A 16,164-nucleotide genomic window follows, 5' to 3' on the forward strand; every position below is an offset into this window, starting at 1 on the left:
ATGTGGAGTAACGTCTGGCGCAGTTGCAGCTTGTACTTATTACTAAAACAAGAAAGCAAACGAGTAGCATTAATAGTCATTCATTTTAGTTAACATATGCTATGATAATTTGAAAATATTTTTATTCTTATTGTAAAATAATGGAACATTTAGGTCATGAATATTGTCTCAAAAGTCATGGAAATTTATTGGTAAAAATGTGTACGAACCCTGATAGTGTTTACCTGACTAAAAAGCATGTATGTAGGTGGTTTCTTGCACGCAACCTTTAGCTCTACACCCATGCTCATTCAATTCATGTACTCACAGTAGCTATCTTATGAGTTTCCACATTTTTCTGTTGTATTGTTGTTGAATGGGTTGGGTTATGGTATCAGCCAAGTATTTCCCCCCCCCCAAAAAAAATATATATATACTTTTAAGAATTTTTTCCAATGTTGTCCATATGCTCAGAGCCAGCACTTTTATTATCATTGTTGCTCATGTATCTTTATTTAGTGGCCCAGAGAAAGAGCACCAAGTTTTGAATGTATGCTAAAGGCCCTTTCGCGGCTTATTTGGTAGCGAAGTGTCTTCCTGAATGACTATACTGTGATCCCTTTCTTTTCATTTAAAGATGTGGTAGAAGTTGTGGCCTAGTGGTTAGCACATATGCTCTGATGTGTGATCTTGAGAGATCTGGCCATTTCTCATCATACGCCATTATTTCCTGTCATTCTTGGCTGTCAGTATCCCAAAAAAAACAAACAACCAATATAATATATTATAATAATGATAATTCTAGTAATGATTATAGTAACGTTATTATTACAATAATAATTATATACGAATAATAGTAATATTTCAAATTATTATAATATTAATTATAATAATTATATATTTTTTGTTTATTTAATAATTGTCCAATAAATCTAAAAAACCTTAAGACTGTATAATGCTTGATGTTTGTTATTATTATGATTTTATTAATATTAATAATAATTAGATTTATTGGGAATAAATAATAAAAAGCTGTTGTTCTTGTCATCATAATCATATTTTGTTATCATTATGTATTTATTTATTTATTACTGATTACATCTAATAAATTGAAGAACATGAAGAAAGTAAAAGGACAAAGTAGTCTTTAAAAAGAAGTGATCTTTTATATTTTTAAAATTCTTTTTAAGTTCCTCTGACCTGCCATGACAACCATGTAGCATGTTTTCTATGTCAAGTAGGTCATGTAGGACAATGTGACACAATCAAAAGATATAGTTGATGTTTAATGTAGAGTTACATGGAAGTCAATTTTGGACCGATGAGATTTCACAGTGGGTGGGGCTATTCAGTGCAATACTCTATAAATAGAAATATATCTACAAAATGTCCTGTCGCTAATCACTTGATTGGCCAACAACTTCAGATTTTAAAGGAAGCGCTTTTATCACATGAATAACATTGAGTATTTATTTAACTGTGCCATTATCTCTGGTTCTTTGTATTTCATCATCAACAATCCACCCTCATTCAGTTACATAACTTCAAACCTGCTGAGCTTGTTAGAACACTTCAGGGAGCATCAAATCAGTAAATCTATATGTTGGGTGCTCCTTGACGCTATGTTCAGACCTTCTGGGTAGAAGAAAATTGAGAAAATGTAAAGGCCAATCCCAAACGAGCCATAGGCTGTCACCATTTCATCCTTAAGCAGTTGCGTATATGGCACAGCTGTGTTTAAAAGTTTGATGATGATGATTATGGTGGTTTGGGGGTTAAAGGTCTTGCCTAGTTATGCAAAAGCCCTTGTTTAAAATGCAGTTTGTAAACCGGTAGAGCTACTGAACAATTGAATCCTTACAGTAAGTCATGTAGGATTGTTATTGCTTCAGTGTTTTGTATTTGTATCTATTAATGATGCATTTGATTTGCATTTGGTACATTTTTGCTCACATTTGAAATCATTCACAAATATTTAAGTGTGTTTGATAATGCATTCATGGGTTTTATCAGCATGACCTTATGTTTTACACTAAACTCATGATTTGCATATGATTCTGGCTGTTTTTAATGTAGTGAGAAGGTCAGGGAAAGTAATGGGTTCCATAGTGCACTAATGCATTTTTATTTATTAATAGCAGCAGTAATGCTTTTCATAATAATGTAAATGCATTACGTTTTCTCAAACACTCAACTCTTCTCTTTGTCTTTCTTTTTGCAGTCTCAGCAGGTCACACCCACCCCAACATCTCAGGTCTCCACAGCGAATCCTGCAAAATATGAGGTAAGATCCTTCATTGTTTTCAGTCTTTCTCTCATTTACTCCATTTATTCACATTATCTCATTTATTTGTCTGATGGAAAGACTCATATTCTACAAAATGGTTTATATTCCACTTTATAAATGTATCGACCCATCATGTCTCCACTGGTTGTTGATAGCCGTCTGCTTTTTCCTTGGAAGTATTCAGGTGTCTGTTCTGTGAGGGATGCTACTGTGTTTTTAAGAAGTGTTGTGTCGTAGCTGAACGGAGAACTGGGAAAAGTCTTCTGTCCATTCAGATAAAGTGTTTAAAGCTGTTCCTTTAAGATGGTGGAAAGCAACTTTGTTGCCTGCCCTCAAGTCATACTCACAGCTGTGATAATGTGTATATTCCTAATAATAAGATATAAATGACAAATGTCTGCATATATTGCACTACATTTATTATGAATTAGCTTGAATCGATAGTATAGATAGACTACTGGGAAAAAATACAGGGTTCCTGTTTTCTTACAGATTTTCTCCTTTTCTCAATTAATAAAAAATAAATTGAGATATATATATAGAAGTGTGTGTGTGTGTGTATATATATATATATACATCATGGAAAACATTGGTGTAAAGTTATGGGAACCCTGAAAATATAAAGGGATAAAAAGAAAATTAACAAGCTTTTTTTCTTTTTTTTTTTTAAACAAGCTTTTTGTGGGAAAAAACAGAAGAAAAACAGTGTCTTTTGCAATGACTTTGCAAAAGACACTGCCACAATACTAGGGTGTTGTGGGTGGTTGTCGAGACACTTGATTTATTAAGCAGCACCATTAAAAAAATACAGCAAAGATATAAAAGACAAAGACGTCTTTCTACTCTCCTCTTGCATTTACATGGACTCTTAGAGGACATCGTTGGTTGCTTTTTGAGACTGTTTGGTTGTTAACAGAAATCTTTTATTTTTTCTTGTCTGTTGCCTTTGGACAGAGCATGTTGGGATATTTGATTGTGGCAGGGCATGGTGTCTCCCATGAGGAGTGTCTGCCCTATGACTCACTTTCCTGAATCTAGTTACAGCTGGAGTTTGCTTTTGATTTGCTTGCTTGTAACTGCTGTTTGTGTGATTTGTTAATTGTATCTCTCATCCCAAAACTCCCTGGTTAACAAGTTTCTATATCTGATAAAAATAAACGTTCACGTTCTGATACAAATAAAGAACTGCCCAGGGAATGTGCTTTGCAAGACTATAGTTAATGCCAGTCTGGCACAACTAAGCTGAGGTGCTCATGTGAAAGACATATAATTGAATCTGTCATAATTAGGGTGACCATAAGTGCCATTTTCCCAGGACGCGTCCTGGCCAGGATTTCTATATTGCCTAAAATATCTAGGTTTTGGCTTTGTTTGCGCGTGCAGACCGATCGGTGTATGACATCAAAATACCATACAGACGGTTCCTTATGCTTTCAAAATGCTCTCGAGGTATTTTGATGTCATACACCGATCGGTCTGCACACACAAACAAAGCCAAAACCTAGATATTTTAGGCAATATAGAAATCCTGGCCAGGACACGTCCTGGGGAAATGGCACGTATGGTCACCCTAGTCATAATCCCATTGCCTTTCAACAAGAAACATGATATAATTTAATAATTAATAATAATTTATGCATTTAGCAGACGCTTTTATCCAAAGCGACTTACAGTGCATTTAGGCTATACATATTTTACCAGTATGTGTGTTCCCTGAGAATCGAACCCACGACCTTTGCGCTGCTTGCTAACGCAATGCTCTACCACTGAGCCACAGGAACATGATATATGATTGCCATTTTCACATCTGCATTGTAGAAAGGACCTACACAATCGTCTACTGCAGTTGTGACTGTCAAACCCGGCACCACGCCTGCAACCCCAGCAGCTCCGTCAGGAGCATCTGCTGCGGGAGCTGCAGGAGGTGGAGGTTTCACCACCACTCAGAAAGGACCTTCTCTAGTCACGCCACAGGTAGACACCGTCTTCTGGATTTTATAGGACTACAGGCTTCTTTACATCTTCCTCACGCTGGGTTTCATCAGGGCCACACTGCACTTTTTCTCAAACACTCTTTTTGCCTTTCTTTCCTAACTTGATTTCTTGCTTTCATTCTTGGTTAACATTTTTGGTGAACACTAACACAACACGTTTGGGCTGATTCCATTTCCACAACATCTGGAAAACATCTGTAGGACCGTTTGTTGCACAAACTTCTCTGTCTAATGGAGATGGTGTTTTTGGTATTTGTTCTTTGGGTCTCAATGCTGAACACATTCATGACTTTTTGGGATGAACATCAAGTTTAAATGTTCTCCTCTGCCATTTCGAAACTAAAACCCATCTGCAAACCATCTTCATTTGGTTTTATCCATCCATCTCATCTCATCTTCATATTTAAAGTGCATCTTGAGGATCCGCTGTATTCTGTTCTTACTCCTGCATACTGATTGCAGGCCACAGTCTCTAAACCTACACCTGCACCTTCTGCTAAAGTCCCAACTGTGAGCTCTGGAACTGGACCTGCTGGAACGACAGGAGTGAAGATCACAGACCCTCTGAAAGACAAGGCCCAGGTACACCAGTGCACAGCATTCATTGGCGTTTGGCTTCTCTTGTCCATCTTCTGCAAACAAGACTTCATGGACATGCCGCTTTTGTGATATCATCTTCTGCATGCCAGTTATTGCTGCTTTTACTTCAATTTTCTTTTGATGGATAATCCCACATAAGCAATGTCTCATTCTCTGATCACCACTCTCATGGCGTTCACCTTTCACACATTTGTGAGGAGCTGCATCATTGCACTCCTGAAAAGATCAAACTTATCTTATCGTTCTACTCTTTCGCTCTCTGGGTTAGCTTTGGCTGCACAATTGCTCCGTTTTGGTTTTAAACTTGGTGTTAATTCTCGAATATGTGGTGCGTATGCTCCTGATAGAGTACAACCATTCCTTCATCCAAACCGGGAGCTGCTAAGGTGGATCCGGCTGTTGGGAAGCCCTCAGCCCCGGCCGGTGCGCAAAAGCAGACAAGCGCTCAAAAGGTACTTTAATGGAATGATCATCAGGAGTGCATTAAAATTACATCATTTTACCCTCACATTCTCATGCTAAAGGTGCAAATACTGGACATTTGTGCTTGAAAAGAAGCACCCAGTGTATCTTATTGGATTTTAAAAGGGCTTTTGGGGGAAATACTTTTAAAAAATTATTATTTTTTTTTACTAACTGCTACCGCCAACTCAATGTAACGCATTTCAAAACAAAACAGCGCACAACTGCAGGATGTGAATCCACTCTTGTTGGTCCAGATAGCATATGTACACTGGAAAACATTGTGCTCTATTGTAAGCATTGTATTTGCATGCACAAGCAGTTGACACATACAATTTTTAAGATTTCAGGTTAATGTATACTGATAAGAATAAGGTCCAATTTTTTATCACATATTTTGCCATCAATTGTCGTCAATTTTGTGAACATTTTTATGATCTTGTGATGTAACAAATACTTTTTTCCCCATGTAGTCGCTCAGTTAATATAAGCTCCTAAAACATCATATTAAGAAATAATCATGCCTTTTTAAAAGGTTAACACACTCATCTAACCTTCCAAAAGATTAAGATCAGTAACATTTATTAAAAAAAAACAAAAAAAAAAAAAAACCTTTTGAATGGTAGTGTACTGATAAACCTCTCAAAGGAAAATATATGTGATACCTGGGAATGACTAAGTAGGGTAGTGCAGTCCAGGTATGTCAGTATGGAGTATAATAAAAAGGTATTTTGCTCTGGACTGCAGGTGCAAGTGGAAGTGGGTCCTCCAGGAGCTAAAGTCAGTACGGAGGTGAGTTTACATGCTGACTTTATCTTTGTGTGATTATCAGATACTCTGTATTCTAAAAACATCCCACTGAGTTTATATTTATGCCTGTGTGTAGGATGTAGATCCGTTTGATGCCCTGTCTGGCACATTACCATCATCCCGACCTGTGGCTCCTAAAGTCCCAGCATTCACTGGACCAGAGGTCAAAGAGGTACTGCATGAGTGTAGATATTAGAGTGATGTGTAAAATTAAAGCAATAATAGCATGTGTTTGTGAATGTTGATTATTTAACAGCACGTGTCTTTCTACACGTGTGTTTTCTAATGGAATGTATTGCATGTCTCAGCCAAATGTAAAAGCAGAGAAGGGTTTAATCTGTGGTGAGAGAGATGACACATTGCCACCCGGATACAGACGAGCAGACCTGGTCAGTTGGAGATCATACAAATTATTAACAGTTGCTTTTTTCTATTCCTTTCATCTTATTAGTAGTTAAAGTGATAGGTCATCCAAAAATGTTGTTTTGCTTTCTTCCATGCAACACAAAATGAGGATTTCGAAGAATATGCTGATTGTTCTTTTCTATGCAATTACAATTAATGGAGATTGAGGCTTTTAAAGGGGTCATATGATGCTGCTAAAAAGAACATTGTTTTGTGTATTTGGTGTAATGAAATGTGTTTATGCGGTTTAAGGTTAAAAAAACACAATTTTCCACATACGGTACATTATTGTTTCTCCTCTATGCCCCACCTTTCTGAAACGCGTCTGAAAAGTGAGGTGTGCTCTGATTGGCCAGCTATCCAGTGTGTTGTGATTGGCCGAATACCTCAAGCGTGTGACGGAAATGTTACGCACCTTACCATACTTTGATGCCGTGTCCCGGCGCGACGAGACAAAATCAGTAAAACCCATTATATACGAGGCATTTGTTGCATCCAGTGGGGACATAATTACTGATTATAATGACTTATACTGTGTTTTTACGCGTTGCGCTGCGTATCGCATTGCGCTGCGTAAACATAAAACCATGTCTGCATTAGTGATCGGAGAAATGACAAACAAGCGCTACTCTACACTGCTCAAAACTCGCGTTTGAATCATCAGTGACAATTCTTTAAATATGAAAACGTACTTACAGACTGTGAGTCAGAAGTGCCATACTGTCCTTGCAAAGTTGGAATTGCCCCACTTTATAGAAACAACCTTTGTGCACAGCATTGTAGGCTACTCTGCAGGTTCAGGAAGCAGTCCTCCTTAAAATGTGCTGCACACATCTGAATATTTGGGTTGTTCTGGAACAGTGTTGTAAATACAACTTAACCACTGATTTCTAGTTGTGTCCTCTTTTGGAAGACCAAACAAAGTAGTTTCGCTTTCACAACGAAAGACAGCGTCTCCACGACGCGGCAACAACAATACTACAGCGAGAATAAAAGTTACGCCTTCTTTCTTTGCGTGAACATTTGGGCGGCGTTATGCAAATCTTCCCACAGAGTGACGTAGACATGTGGGGGCGTGTTTAAACGAGGCGTTTTAGGAGGGTGTGGACGAGTCTTAACTTTTTTAAAGAATATCTCTTTAGGTTTGAGACTTTAGTCTTAGCAATTTTAGGGATCTTATCTATGCTTGTAACACTCCAAAGAGAAAGGAAAACTTGAAATTGCATCATATGACCCCTTTAAGCTTCAAAATGGTCAGAAATGCACCAAGAGCATAATAAAAATAGTCTAAAGAAGGGCTTGTGTGCTATATTACAAGTCTTCTGAAGCCATGCTGTCTTTTTGGGGGTGAACTGTCCCTTCAAACAATCATTCATTCTCTCTCCTCGCATTTCTGTTTTGTTTCCGTCTTCATAATGCCTTCATGAAACCTGCCTTTTTAGTTATAGCTTACCAATGTGTGAAAGTCTTTTAGAGTCTGTTTTCATTGTTTCGGTCTAATTCAAAGTATTGTTTTACGCATGTTTTTCAGTCACTATTTTAGTCATCTTTGAGTCTAATCGTTAATTTGTCCATTCAGGAAAAGAAAACACCTGCTGGAGTTCCTGAGAAGCCTAAAGATGTTCCCAAGGTAGGCGAGTTGCAGAGGCCTTTTACTGTCAGTGCATTCAGTGTGTTGTTTTTAGCCCTTTTCAAATCATGTGACACACATTCTTGTAGTTCACACACACTTTTTAAGTCTCCAGTGTTCCCAGCACCACATTAGCATTCTATGCCTGTTAGCATTAACATTCTATCGCACTGTTATTGTCTCTTTCTCAATGCATTTTCCTTGTCTTTTTGTCATTGGGCCTTGTGCACTAAAAATGCAGTTGTTTTGTGCACAGACAAATTTTACATATCTGTTCTTACATTCAATGTCATTATTTTAACTGAGTATTAGCATAATACACAGCCAAACCATGTTTATATATGGGCAGTTTTGGCCATATTAGGCCAGTTATGCATATGCCTGAACAGGCTCTGTATTATGCATGACTTATCCCACATCAGTCTAATTCATATTATATTTGTTAACAGTTATTATAGAGCTACATGGTTATTCAATTTCAAATAATATGTATCTATATTTAACAAGAAACTAATTCCATTATAAGCCCACTAGGAGTCTGTCAGTTGTTTTTAGTATTTTAAATTAACTGTAATTTAGTAGTATTATTGATGTTCATTTTATTTTTTGATAAAATATTTAATTAAATATTTATATATTTTATATAGTCCTGTTTTCCATAAATTTAGAATAAAATATGAACTTATCAATAAGAAATAAATAATCAGTATGAACTCTGATGAATCATTATTTCTGTTTGAAAACATTTGCACACAATATGCATGTTTAGTGAATAAGGCCCATATTTACGGTCACGCTCAGTCATACTGGCATGTATGACTTGTTTATGAGACATTTTACATCCCGCTGATATTCACTCACGTCTTACCATTATTCTTCATGTCTCTTTCTATCTGTATTTTAGTGCCAAATATTTCGCTTGTTCTAAGGGTGTTGGATAGCAAACAGAAGCAAACACAAATTCATCACTCATTCACTTTCAGTACATTGTTGCCCAATCAGCGTGCACACACACACACACACACACACACACACACACACTCTCTCATCTAACCTGTGCTGTATTTCACTCATTATGCCATACAGGTTTTGCGTAAATACTCATCGCCCACCCTTCAGTTCTCAGAATATTATGATCACCGTCTCAATATTTTGTACAACTTTTTCGATTGTTTTGCCCTGATCGTTCATAGAGAGCTCAGCTTATTCAGCTGGTGGTTGTTTTATAAGTTATAAGCATATTGTTGATGTCGGGCTCTTGGTATGCAGAGGGTGTGTCTGTACATTTCCTGCCAGGGCACATGCTGTTTGTTATTCCCCCAAAATTGAGCTTGGGGCTCCCTCTAATGGTCGTTCCTAGAATTACATTATTAGACTTTTTTTCACATTTTGTGCACTATTCTATATAATTAATTTCATTAACGTGTGATTGTTTAATGTTTTCTGAAAGCCTATAAGCACAGACGAGGCGATGGACTCCCTCTCAGCAGGGTTTGTGTCTTCAGCTCCAGCTGCTCCCAAGAAGACAGATGTGGTGAGTATCTTGACAGCAGTTTGCTATCTATTTGCTTAAAGGGGTCATATGATGCGATTTCAAGTTTTCCTTTCTCTTTGGAGTGTTACAAGCTCTTGGTGCGTAAAGAAGATCTGTAAAGTTGCAAAGACTAAAGTCTCAAATCCAAAGAGATATTCTTTATAAAAGTTAAGAGTCAACCACGCCTACCTAAAACGCCTCGTTCTAACACGCCCCCACATATCTACATCACTGTGTGGAAATATTAGCATAATGCTGCCCAAATGTGCACGCAAAGAAAGAAGGCGTGGTTTCAGGAGCGGAGTAGTGTTGATGCAGCCATGTCAGGGAGACGCTGTGTTTCAGTGCGAAAGCAAAAGCACTTTATTTGGCCTTCCGGAAGTAGATGCAATTAGGAATCATTGGTTAAGATTTATTTACAACAGAACAGCACAACCCAGATGTTCGCATTTGTGCAACGCACAGTTTTATGGACGACTGTTTTTTTTTAACCTAGAAGAGTACAAGGCTGGCTGTGCACAAAGGCAGACTGCGCTTGTCAAAGGAGGGGGCTTTGTTGAAAACAAAGTGTTTGAGAGAGGCGGGGCATAGAGGACCTACAATAATGTACAGTATTTGAAAAAGAATGTGTTTTTTGAACATTAAAGCATGTCAACATATTCTGTTACACCAAATACACAAAATAATGATCTTTAAAATAGCATCATATGACCCCTTTAAGTAATTTTCAAAATGCACACACCCCCAATTATAATGATCCCTTTACAGTCAAATTTTATTTAATATTTTTATTCCTTGTATAAAGGCCCACTTATTCTCATGAAAAAAAAACATAAATATGTGTATATGGAAAATATATAAATTTTGTAACATAAATGTTATATAGTTACTAAAATTATTATAAAAATAAGTTGGCAATTTAAATAACAAATATTTTCTGCATACCCCTTTAGCGGCACCTGGCTTAAAACATATTAGACTGTTTAGTTATATATGCGTAGTCTTGACTTAATGCAAAGTTTTGTTTCTTTGTATGATATTTATTCACTGTTTTTCAGAAAACTGAAACAGTAGGAGCAGTCGATGTTCGTTCGGCAGGCATCTCCAACTTTGCTCCCCCTCCACCCTATCAGGTAACAGCATTTTAAAACACTGTGACATTATTTAACCCTTTCCAAAACTAAACAGGTCTCTCTCATCTTAAGCAGAAACAACCGACAACATCTCAGCCTGCTCCACCAGCTGACAAGAAAGCCAGGATCGAGACCCTTGCACAACCCACTAAACCAAAGACAGATCAGGTCAATAAAAAAAAAAGTTTTCAACTTGATATTTGAATGAAATAATATTCTTTACATATTTGAAGGATTTCATATTTTAGATGAGTCAACATATTTTAATTTTAAATAAATGTAAATTGTGTGCATTTTCTCTTCCTCTTCCAGACGGACAGCTCCATGTCGCTGGACGCTCTCAGCGCTTTGGGTGATACACTGGGTGCTCCAGAACCACCCAAAAAATTACCTGAACTCAAGCCTGGGCAGATAGTTGATGTAACACTTCTGTTTATTCTTTCATAATTCTTATATTAGATTATAGTTTTCTATGTTTTTTAATCATTTACATGTTTTTGAGCAGGAGAAGAAATGGACATCAGAGAAGGGTGTTCGTGTCGGGGAGAGAGAAGACACACTCCCACCAGATTATAGATTCTCAGAGGAAGAGCTCATGAAATATCCTCCTCCTGAGAAAGAGGTCAGACACTGAATACAATATACTAAAAATGTCAAATGATTGTCTTCTATTAGTGTTAATTCTTATTCAATGCTTTACATCTATTGAGAATGTTACCTTATGTGAGCAGAAATGAGTTTTATTAAAAAACTGTGTTGTGATTGGCTGCTGTCACTGGATGCTGTGTTCTGATTGGTGGATGTCTCTCTCAGCCCTCACTGAACACAGACGATGCACTGGACTTTCTTTCTGGAGGTTTCACGGAGCCCGCGGCAGCCCCTGTTGTTAAGGCCCCTGTTCCTCCTGCACAGGTAATAATTTATAATCGTTTTCATTAAAATGAGACACCATAAGAGCAATATTACATGATGTAATGCTTATAATGTACATTCAGATAGTTCAACAATGTTCATTTGTTTAATCAGGAAAAGAAGAAGCCTGAAGTGGTTCCTGAAAAGACTAAAGATGCTCCTAAGGTAGGAAAGCTGTTTCTGTGCCGTTTGAAACCATTTGTAGTCAAATGTTGTTTAAGCTTCCATGCCTCATTTTGTTTCTCGTTAAAAGTAGTTATTTTAGAATAACTTTTTCAAACCAGGAAACAAAGAAACCTGCTGGGGTTCCTGAGAAATCTAAAGATGCTCCCAAGGTAGGACAGTCGTGGAGGCCTTACTGTGTTTATTTTGAGATAATGACTGGCTGACTGGACATTATATCACTTTTGGCTACTTACCAAATTAATAACTGGACATGAAATATTGATTTGATTTGAAATTGCTATATTATGGGATAAAAACATGACGATACGAGAGACATTTGGGAAAATGATCAATAGTACAGTATAACATGCATGACAGAAATGCAAAGATTAACCATGTATTCTAGAATGCTTTGTAATAATGCAGATCATTTTGTGTTAATGTTTCTCTTGAACCAATTAAGATGCTTTCTGTCTTTCTGATCTTCTTTTAGCCAAAAGTGGATGAATTATCAGCACTGGATGCTTTGGCAGGTGATTTTGTGGCTCCTGCACAGTCGGTGCCTAAGGTCAGTTTATTGCTCGATTCATATCTGTGCTATTATTGCACTCAGTTCAGTATTTCCTGTATTTGTTTTCACTCAGAAGATGATTTTTCTATTCTATTCCATTCTAATTCTTGTATGCTGTAGGTTTCTTCGGGGGCTCTTAAAACTAGCCCTCCTGGCCCTCTGCAAACACCACAGAACGATGAGGTATTGCAAATACTAGACAAAAATTGTATTCACACAAGTCACAAAAATATATGAAATTGGTCATGTTAAGCATACCAGTGGTATTTATTGTGTTCGAACATCTTTTTGGACCCTACAGAGTTTTATTATCTCTCTATTTCTGTCCTGCTCTCTCATATGTGTAGGACGCTCTCAGCGCTCTGGGCGACACACTGGGTGCACCAGAGCCACCCAAAAAAGAAGCTGAACTCAAACCTGGGGACATCGTTCATGTAATAATTTTATACTACTTATGTTTTTAGTTTACAAATTTAAATGTGGCATAGGTGTCATTGCTACATTTCTTGATGTTTTTTTTTTAAATAATTGAATGTTTTTTGAACAGGAGAAGGATTTGACATCAAAGAAGGGAGTTCGTGTTGGAGAGAGAGAAGACACGCTCCCACCAGATTACCGATTCTCAGAGGAAGAGCTCAAGAAATATCCTCCACCTAAGAAAGAGGTGATAACGCGGTCACATAGCATAATATGACACTGATCGTCATTAAGAAAGTCTCATGGATGTGTGTCATGATTGGTCACTGCTGCTGGATCCTGTGATTTGATTGGTGGATGTTTCTTGTGTCCCAGCCCTCCTTAGACACTACTGAAGCTCTGGATATTCTGTCTGGTGATTTTATACCTCCTTCGGCGGCATCGTCTGGCAAGACCCCCGTTTGTCCTCCCTCTAAGTCTCCCGCTACGGTGAGATTCATGGACGTCCAAATAGGAAACAATAATCACAAATCAAATCTATTTTATATCCCAGTTGTTTGTCCAAGACAGCAATGAGATTAAATGTCTGTACACTACTGTGCAAAATGTTTTATTTTATTTTTGTGAAATATTACTGCAATTTACAAATGTTTTAATTTGTTTTAAAATTCTAATGTGCTCATTTGGTGATGAAGAAACCATTTCTTTTTTTTATTATCAATTTTGAAAACCGTTGTGCTGCTTAATAATTGCTGTTTTTTTAGCCTTCAGATTCTGCTTCAGATTTGGCTTTAGATGCTCTTGCAGGCGATTTTGTCGCTCCTTCTTCTGCATCTAAAGTTCAGTCTGCCGTCTCTGGCCCCCCACACGCTGACAGACAGGTAAATGTCTAATTTATCCATATTTACACACAATATACATTTTCTCACTTTGCTTCTTTACTGACTTTTTCTTGTACTGTTTGTTGAAGTTGTCAGACGGTACCTCATCAGCTTTGGATGCCCTCTCAGACACTCTAGCAGACTTTAAAGCCGCCCCTGAGCCTGCCCCCGTCCTGCCTAAAGATGTTGTTAAGGTAACACTCGTTTTACTAACCCTTAGTAACCATATTTTGACCATTGATTGAAATGAAGCTGGAAAAACACCTTATTAGTCAGTAAAATGTGAGAAGAACCACTAAACCTTGTGCTTCCTGCCATTGTGTGGTGCCTGCCACTCTGTATATCCTTACAAAGTATTCCAATATTAGGAAAAACTGGCTGAAGTTCATTTTAATCAAGGTTCCTAATTGTTTGTTTGGCAAAGATGCTCATTTTACATGCAAATATTTACATATGCTGCTTAAAGGTACAGCAGCAATATCAATTTAACTCTATTTGAAGGGAAGGTGAAAAATGGTCATGCAAGATAAATTATGACAGTACTATATCCTGAAGTTCTCGGCACTTCTTTTCCCACCACAGGAAAAGAATATAGTTGAGGAGAGAGTGAATAAACCAGGTGAGAGAGACGACACCCTTCCACCAGATCATCGGTTCAAAGAGGAAGACCGCAAGGTGACTTTCCTTTCTCCATCATGTTTCCATACCAGTGGATTTCATTTATAGACAATTAAAACTTTACACTTATTCTTCGGTCTTCACCGCAGGCATTTGAAGCAGCAAAGCAGAAAGACGTCAAACCAAAGCCGGTACTTTATGAAAAAGATTATTTAATACAGATTTATATGTACCATTATAAGAAGTATTCATAACTTCAATAAACAAAAAAACGGCATTTCTATAATTTTGATCATTAAGAATCATTGTAGACATTTGACTGTCTGTCTGTCCATTTCTCAGACATCAATGGATGACACAGCAGCCCTTGACATGCTGTCTAGTGATTTTTCTGTAGTACCGCCCGTGAAGCCCTCAGCACCTGACGCCCAACGCTTCACCCCTGAACCACAACCGCCAACATTTAAGGTACCACAAACAAACCTGCCAAAGTAACATCCCTCTAAGTTCTTTACACAAATTCTGTTATATTTTTTTTATTTGACTTTGTTTACAGGCATCAGGTCCAGTTTTCGACGAGCTGGCGGAAAAAGTGATTCCCAACCTGACTGACCCCAAAGCCAAAGACAGCAAACCAAAGGTAAAAACCACATTTGACTTTCACATTTGTTTTCATATTATTCTTTTGAAGTCTAATATTTGAATAAAAAGACAAGGGAGATAATAAAAAGTAGGATAAAAGTGTGCATGCCGATTCTGAAAGAGCAGCAGGTTTCCCCCCCCAGACCCTTCATACTGGTTCAAACCAGTTTATATCTGGGGTTTCTATCTTGATTACAGGGAAAGGGTGCAAAACCAAAGTCTAAACCAAAGGTAGGTTGTATTTGGAAATGAAATGCATGAATTTGGTTCTTATACTGTAGCTTTGGCTCATGAACCTCAGCATGGAGAAACACTAACTCAAACGGAAAATCCCATTCAGTCACCATTCCATCGGCTGAAGCACAAACACATGGCTGTATATGTTCTTATTCGCTGAAAACCTGGGGGACAGTTTGCGTTGTTTAAGCACTGTGGCTGGTTTGTTACTCAAACGCTTTGCATTTACAGCATACTGAATTAATTATTACTCCTAGTGTCCACATGGTGGTGCTCTGCCACAAAGCAACTTTCCTAATTCTCAACCACATGCTTGCATGAAATGATTGTATACTTGGTTTGCATACTTATAATTCTGATTTTGTGTCCCAGAAACAGTCAGTAGAAGATTCATCAGCCACAGAGAAGCAGCCCGGTAAACTGAGCTCAGATGTGGTGCCTTCATCTTCCACAAAGAGCGGAAACAGATAGATCACACGTCAGTATATGTACAAACCTCTTTGAATTTTAATTTAGGTTTTTATATGTTTATACTACCGTGTAAAGGTTCAGGGTCAGTACGATTCAAGAAAAGATGAAAGAAATTAATCAGAAAGTCATTTATAATGTTACAAAAGATTTGTATTTCAACTAAATGTTGTTCTTTTGAAGTTTCTATTCATCAAGAAATTCTGGGGGGAAAAAGTGGGAAGTGTCACAGTTTCCAAAAACTATTAAGCAGCACAACTGTTTTCAACACTGATAATAAGAAATGTTTCTTGAGCAGCAAATCAGCATTTTAGAATTATTTCTGAAGGACCATGTGACACTGAATACTGCAGTAATGATGCTGAAAATTCAACTTTGTATGTGTGTGTGTGTGTGTATGTGTATATATATATATATAT

At 37.5% G+C, this 16,164-nt stretch overlaps 1 protein-coding gene across 16 annotated transcripts in view; it reads left to right on the top strand.

Moving 5' to 3' along the window:
- Nucleotides 1–16,164, top strand: part of cast (calpastatin) — a 39,000-nt gene that overhangs the window by 20,876 nt on the left and 1,960 nt on the right. For 6 of the 16 annotated variants that reach the window (XM_016271197.1, XM_016271198.1, XM_016271203.1 and 3 more), the window contains 29 exons: nucleotides 2,201–2,263; nucleotides 4,085–4,240; nucleotides 4,723–4,842; nucleotides 5,208–5,312; nucleotides 6,070–6,114; nucleotides 6,209–6,304; nucleotides 6,441–6,521; nucleotides 8,117–8,167; nucleotides 9,618–9,701; nucleotides 10,760–10,834; nucleotides 10,907–11,002; nucleotides 11,147–11,254; nucleotides 11,340–11,456; nucleotides 11,648–11,746; nucleotides 11,861–11,911; nucleotides 12,031–12,081; nucleotides 12,405–12,479; nucleotides 12,603–12,665; nucleotides 12,830–12,916; nucleotides 13,030–13,146; nucleotides 13,275–13,388; nucleotides 13,664–13,780; nucleotides 13,870–13,974; nucleotides 14,363–14,455; nucleotides 14,548–14,589; nucleotides 14,741–14,866; nucleotides 14,955–15,038; nucleotides 15,239–15,271; nucleotides 15,650–15,755. In XM_016271197.1, coding sequence (XP_016126683.1) covers nucleotides 2,201–2,263; nucleotides 4,085–4,240; nucleotides 4,723–4,842; nucleotides 5,208–5,312; nucleotides 6,070–6,114; nucleotides 6,209–6,304; nucleotides 6,441–6,521; nucleotides 8,117–8,167; nucleotides 9,618–9,701; nucleotides 10,760–10,834; nucleotides 10,907–11,002; nucleotides 11,147–11,254; nucleotides 11,340–11,456; nucleotides 11,648–11,746; nucleotides 11,861–11,911; nucleotides 12,031–12,081; nucleotides 12,405–12,479; nucleotides 12,603–12,665; nucleotides 12,830–12,916; nucleotides 13,030–13,146; nucleotides 13,275–13,388; nucleotides 13,664–13,780; nucleotides 13,870–13,974; nucleotides 14,363–14,455; nucleotides 14,548–14,589; nucleotides 14,741–14,866; nucleotides 14,955–15,038; nucleotides 15,239–15,271; nucleotides 15,650–15,748 — 2,553 coding nt within the window. In that variant the 3' untranslated portion in view covers nucleotides 15,749–15,755. The remainder of the gene's footprint in view (nucleotides 1–2,200; nucleotides 2,264–4,084; nucleotides 4,241–4,722; nucleotides 4,843–5,207; nucleotides 5,313–6,069; nucleotides 6,115–6,208; nucleotides 6,305–6,440; nucleotides 6,522–8,116; nucleotides 8,168–9,617; nucleotides 9,702–10,759; nucleotides 10,835–10,906; nucleotides 11,003–11,146; nucleotides 11,255–11,339; nucleotides 11,457–11,647; nucleotides 11,747–11,860; nucleotides 11,912–12,030; nucleotides 12,082–12,404; nucleotides 12,480–12,602; nucleotides 12,666–12,829; nucleotides 12,917–13,029; nucleotides 13,147–13,274; nucleotides 13,389–13,663; nucleotides 13,781–13,869; nucleotides 13,975–14,362; nucleotides 14,456–14,547; nucleotides 14,590–14,740; nucleotides 14,867–14,954; nucleotides 15,039–15,238; nucleotides 15,272–15,649; nucleotides 15,756–16,164) is intronic. The other 10 variants (XM_016271209.1, XM_016271211.1, XM_016271210.1 and 7 more) reach the window with 8 other exon arrangements.

This window comes from Sinocyclocheilus grahami, unplaced genomic scaffold (genome assembly GCF_001515645.1).
Source record: "Sinocyclocheilus grahami isolate Dianchi unplaced genomic scaffold, SAMN03320097.WGS_v1.1 scaffold61.1, whole genome shotgun sequence".
Classification (NCBI taxonomy): domain Eukaryota; kingdom Metazoa; phylum Chordata; class Actinopteri; order Cypriniformes; family Cyprinidae; genus Sinocyclocheilus; species Sinocyclocheilus grahami.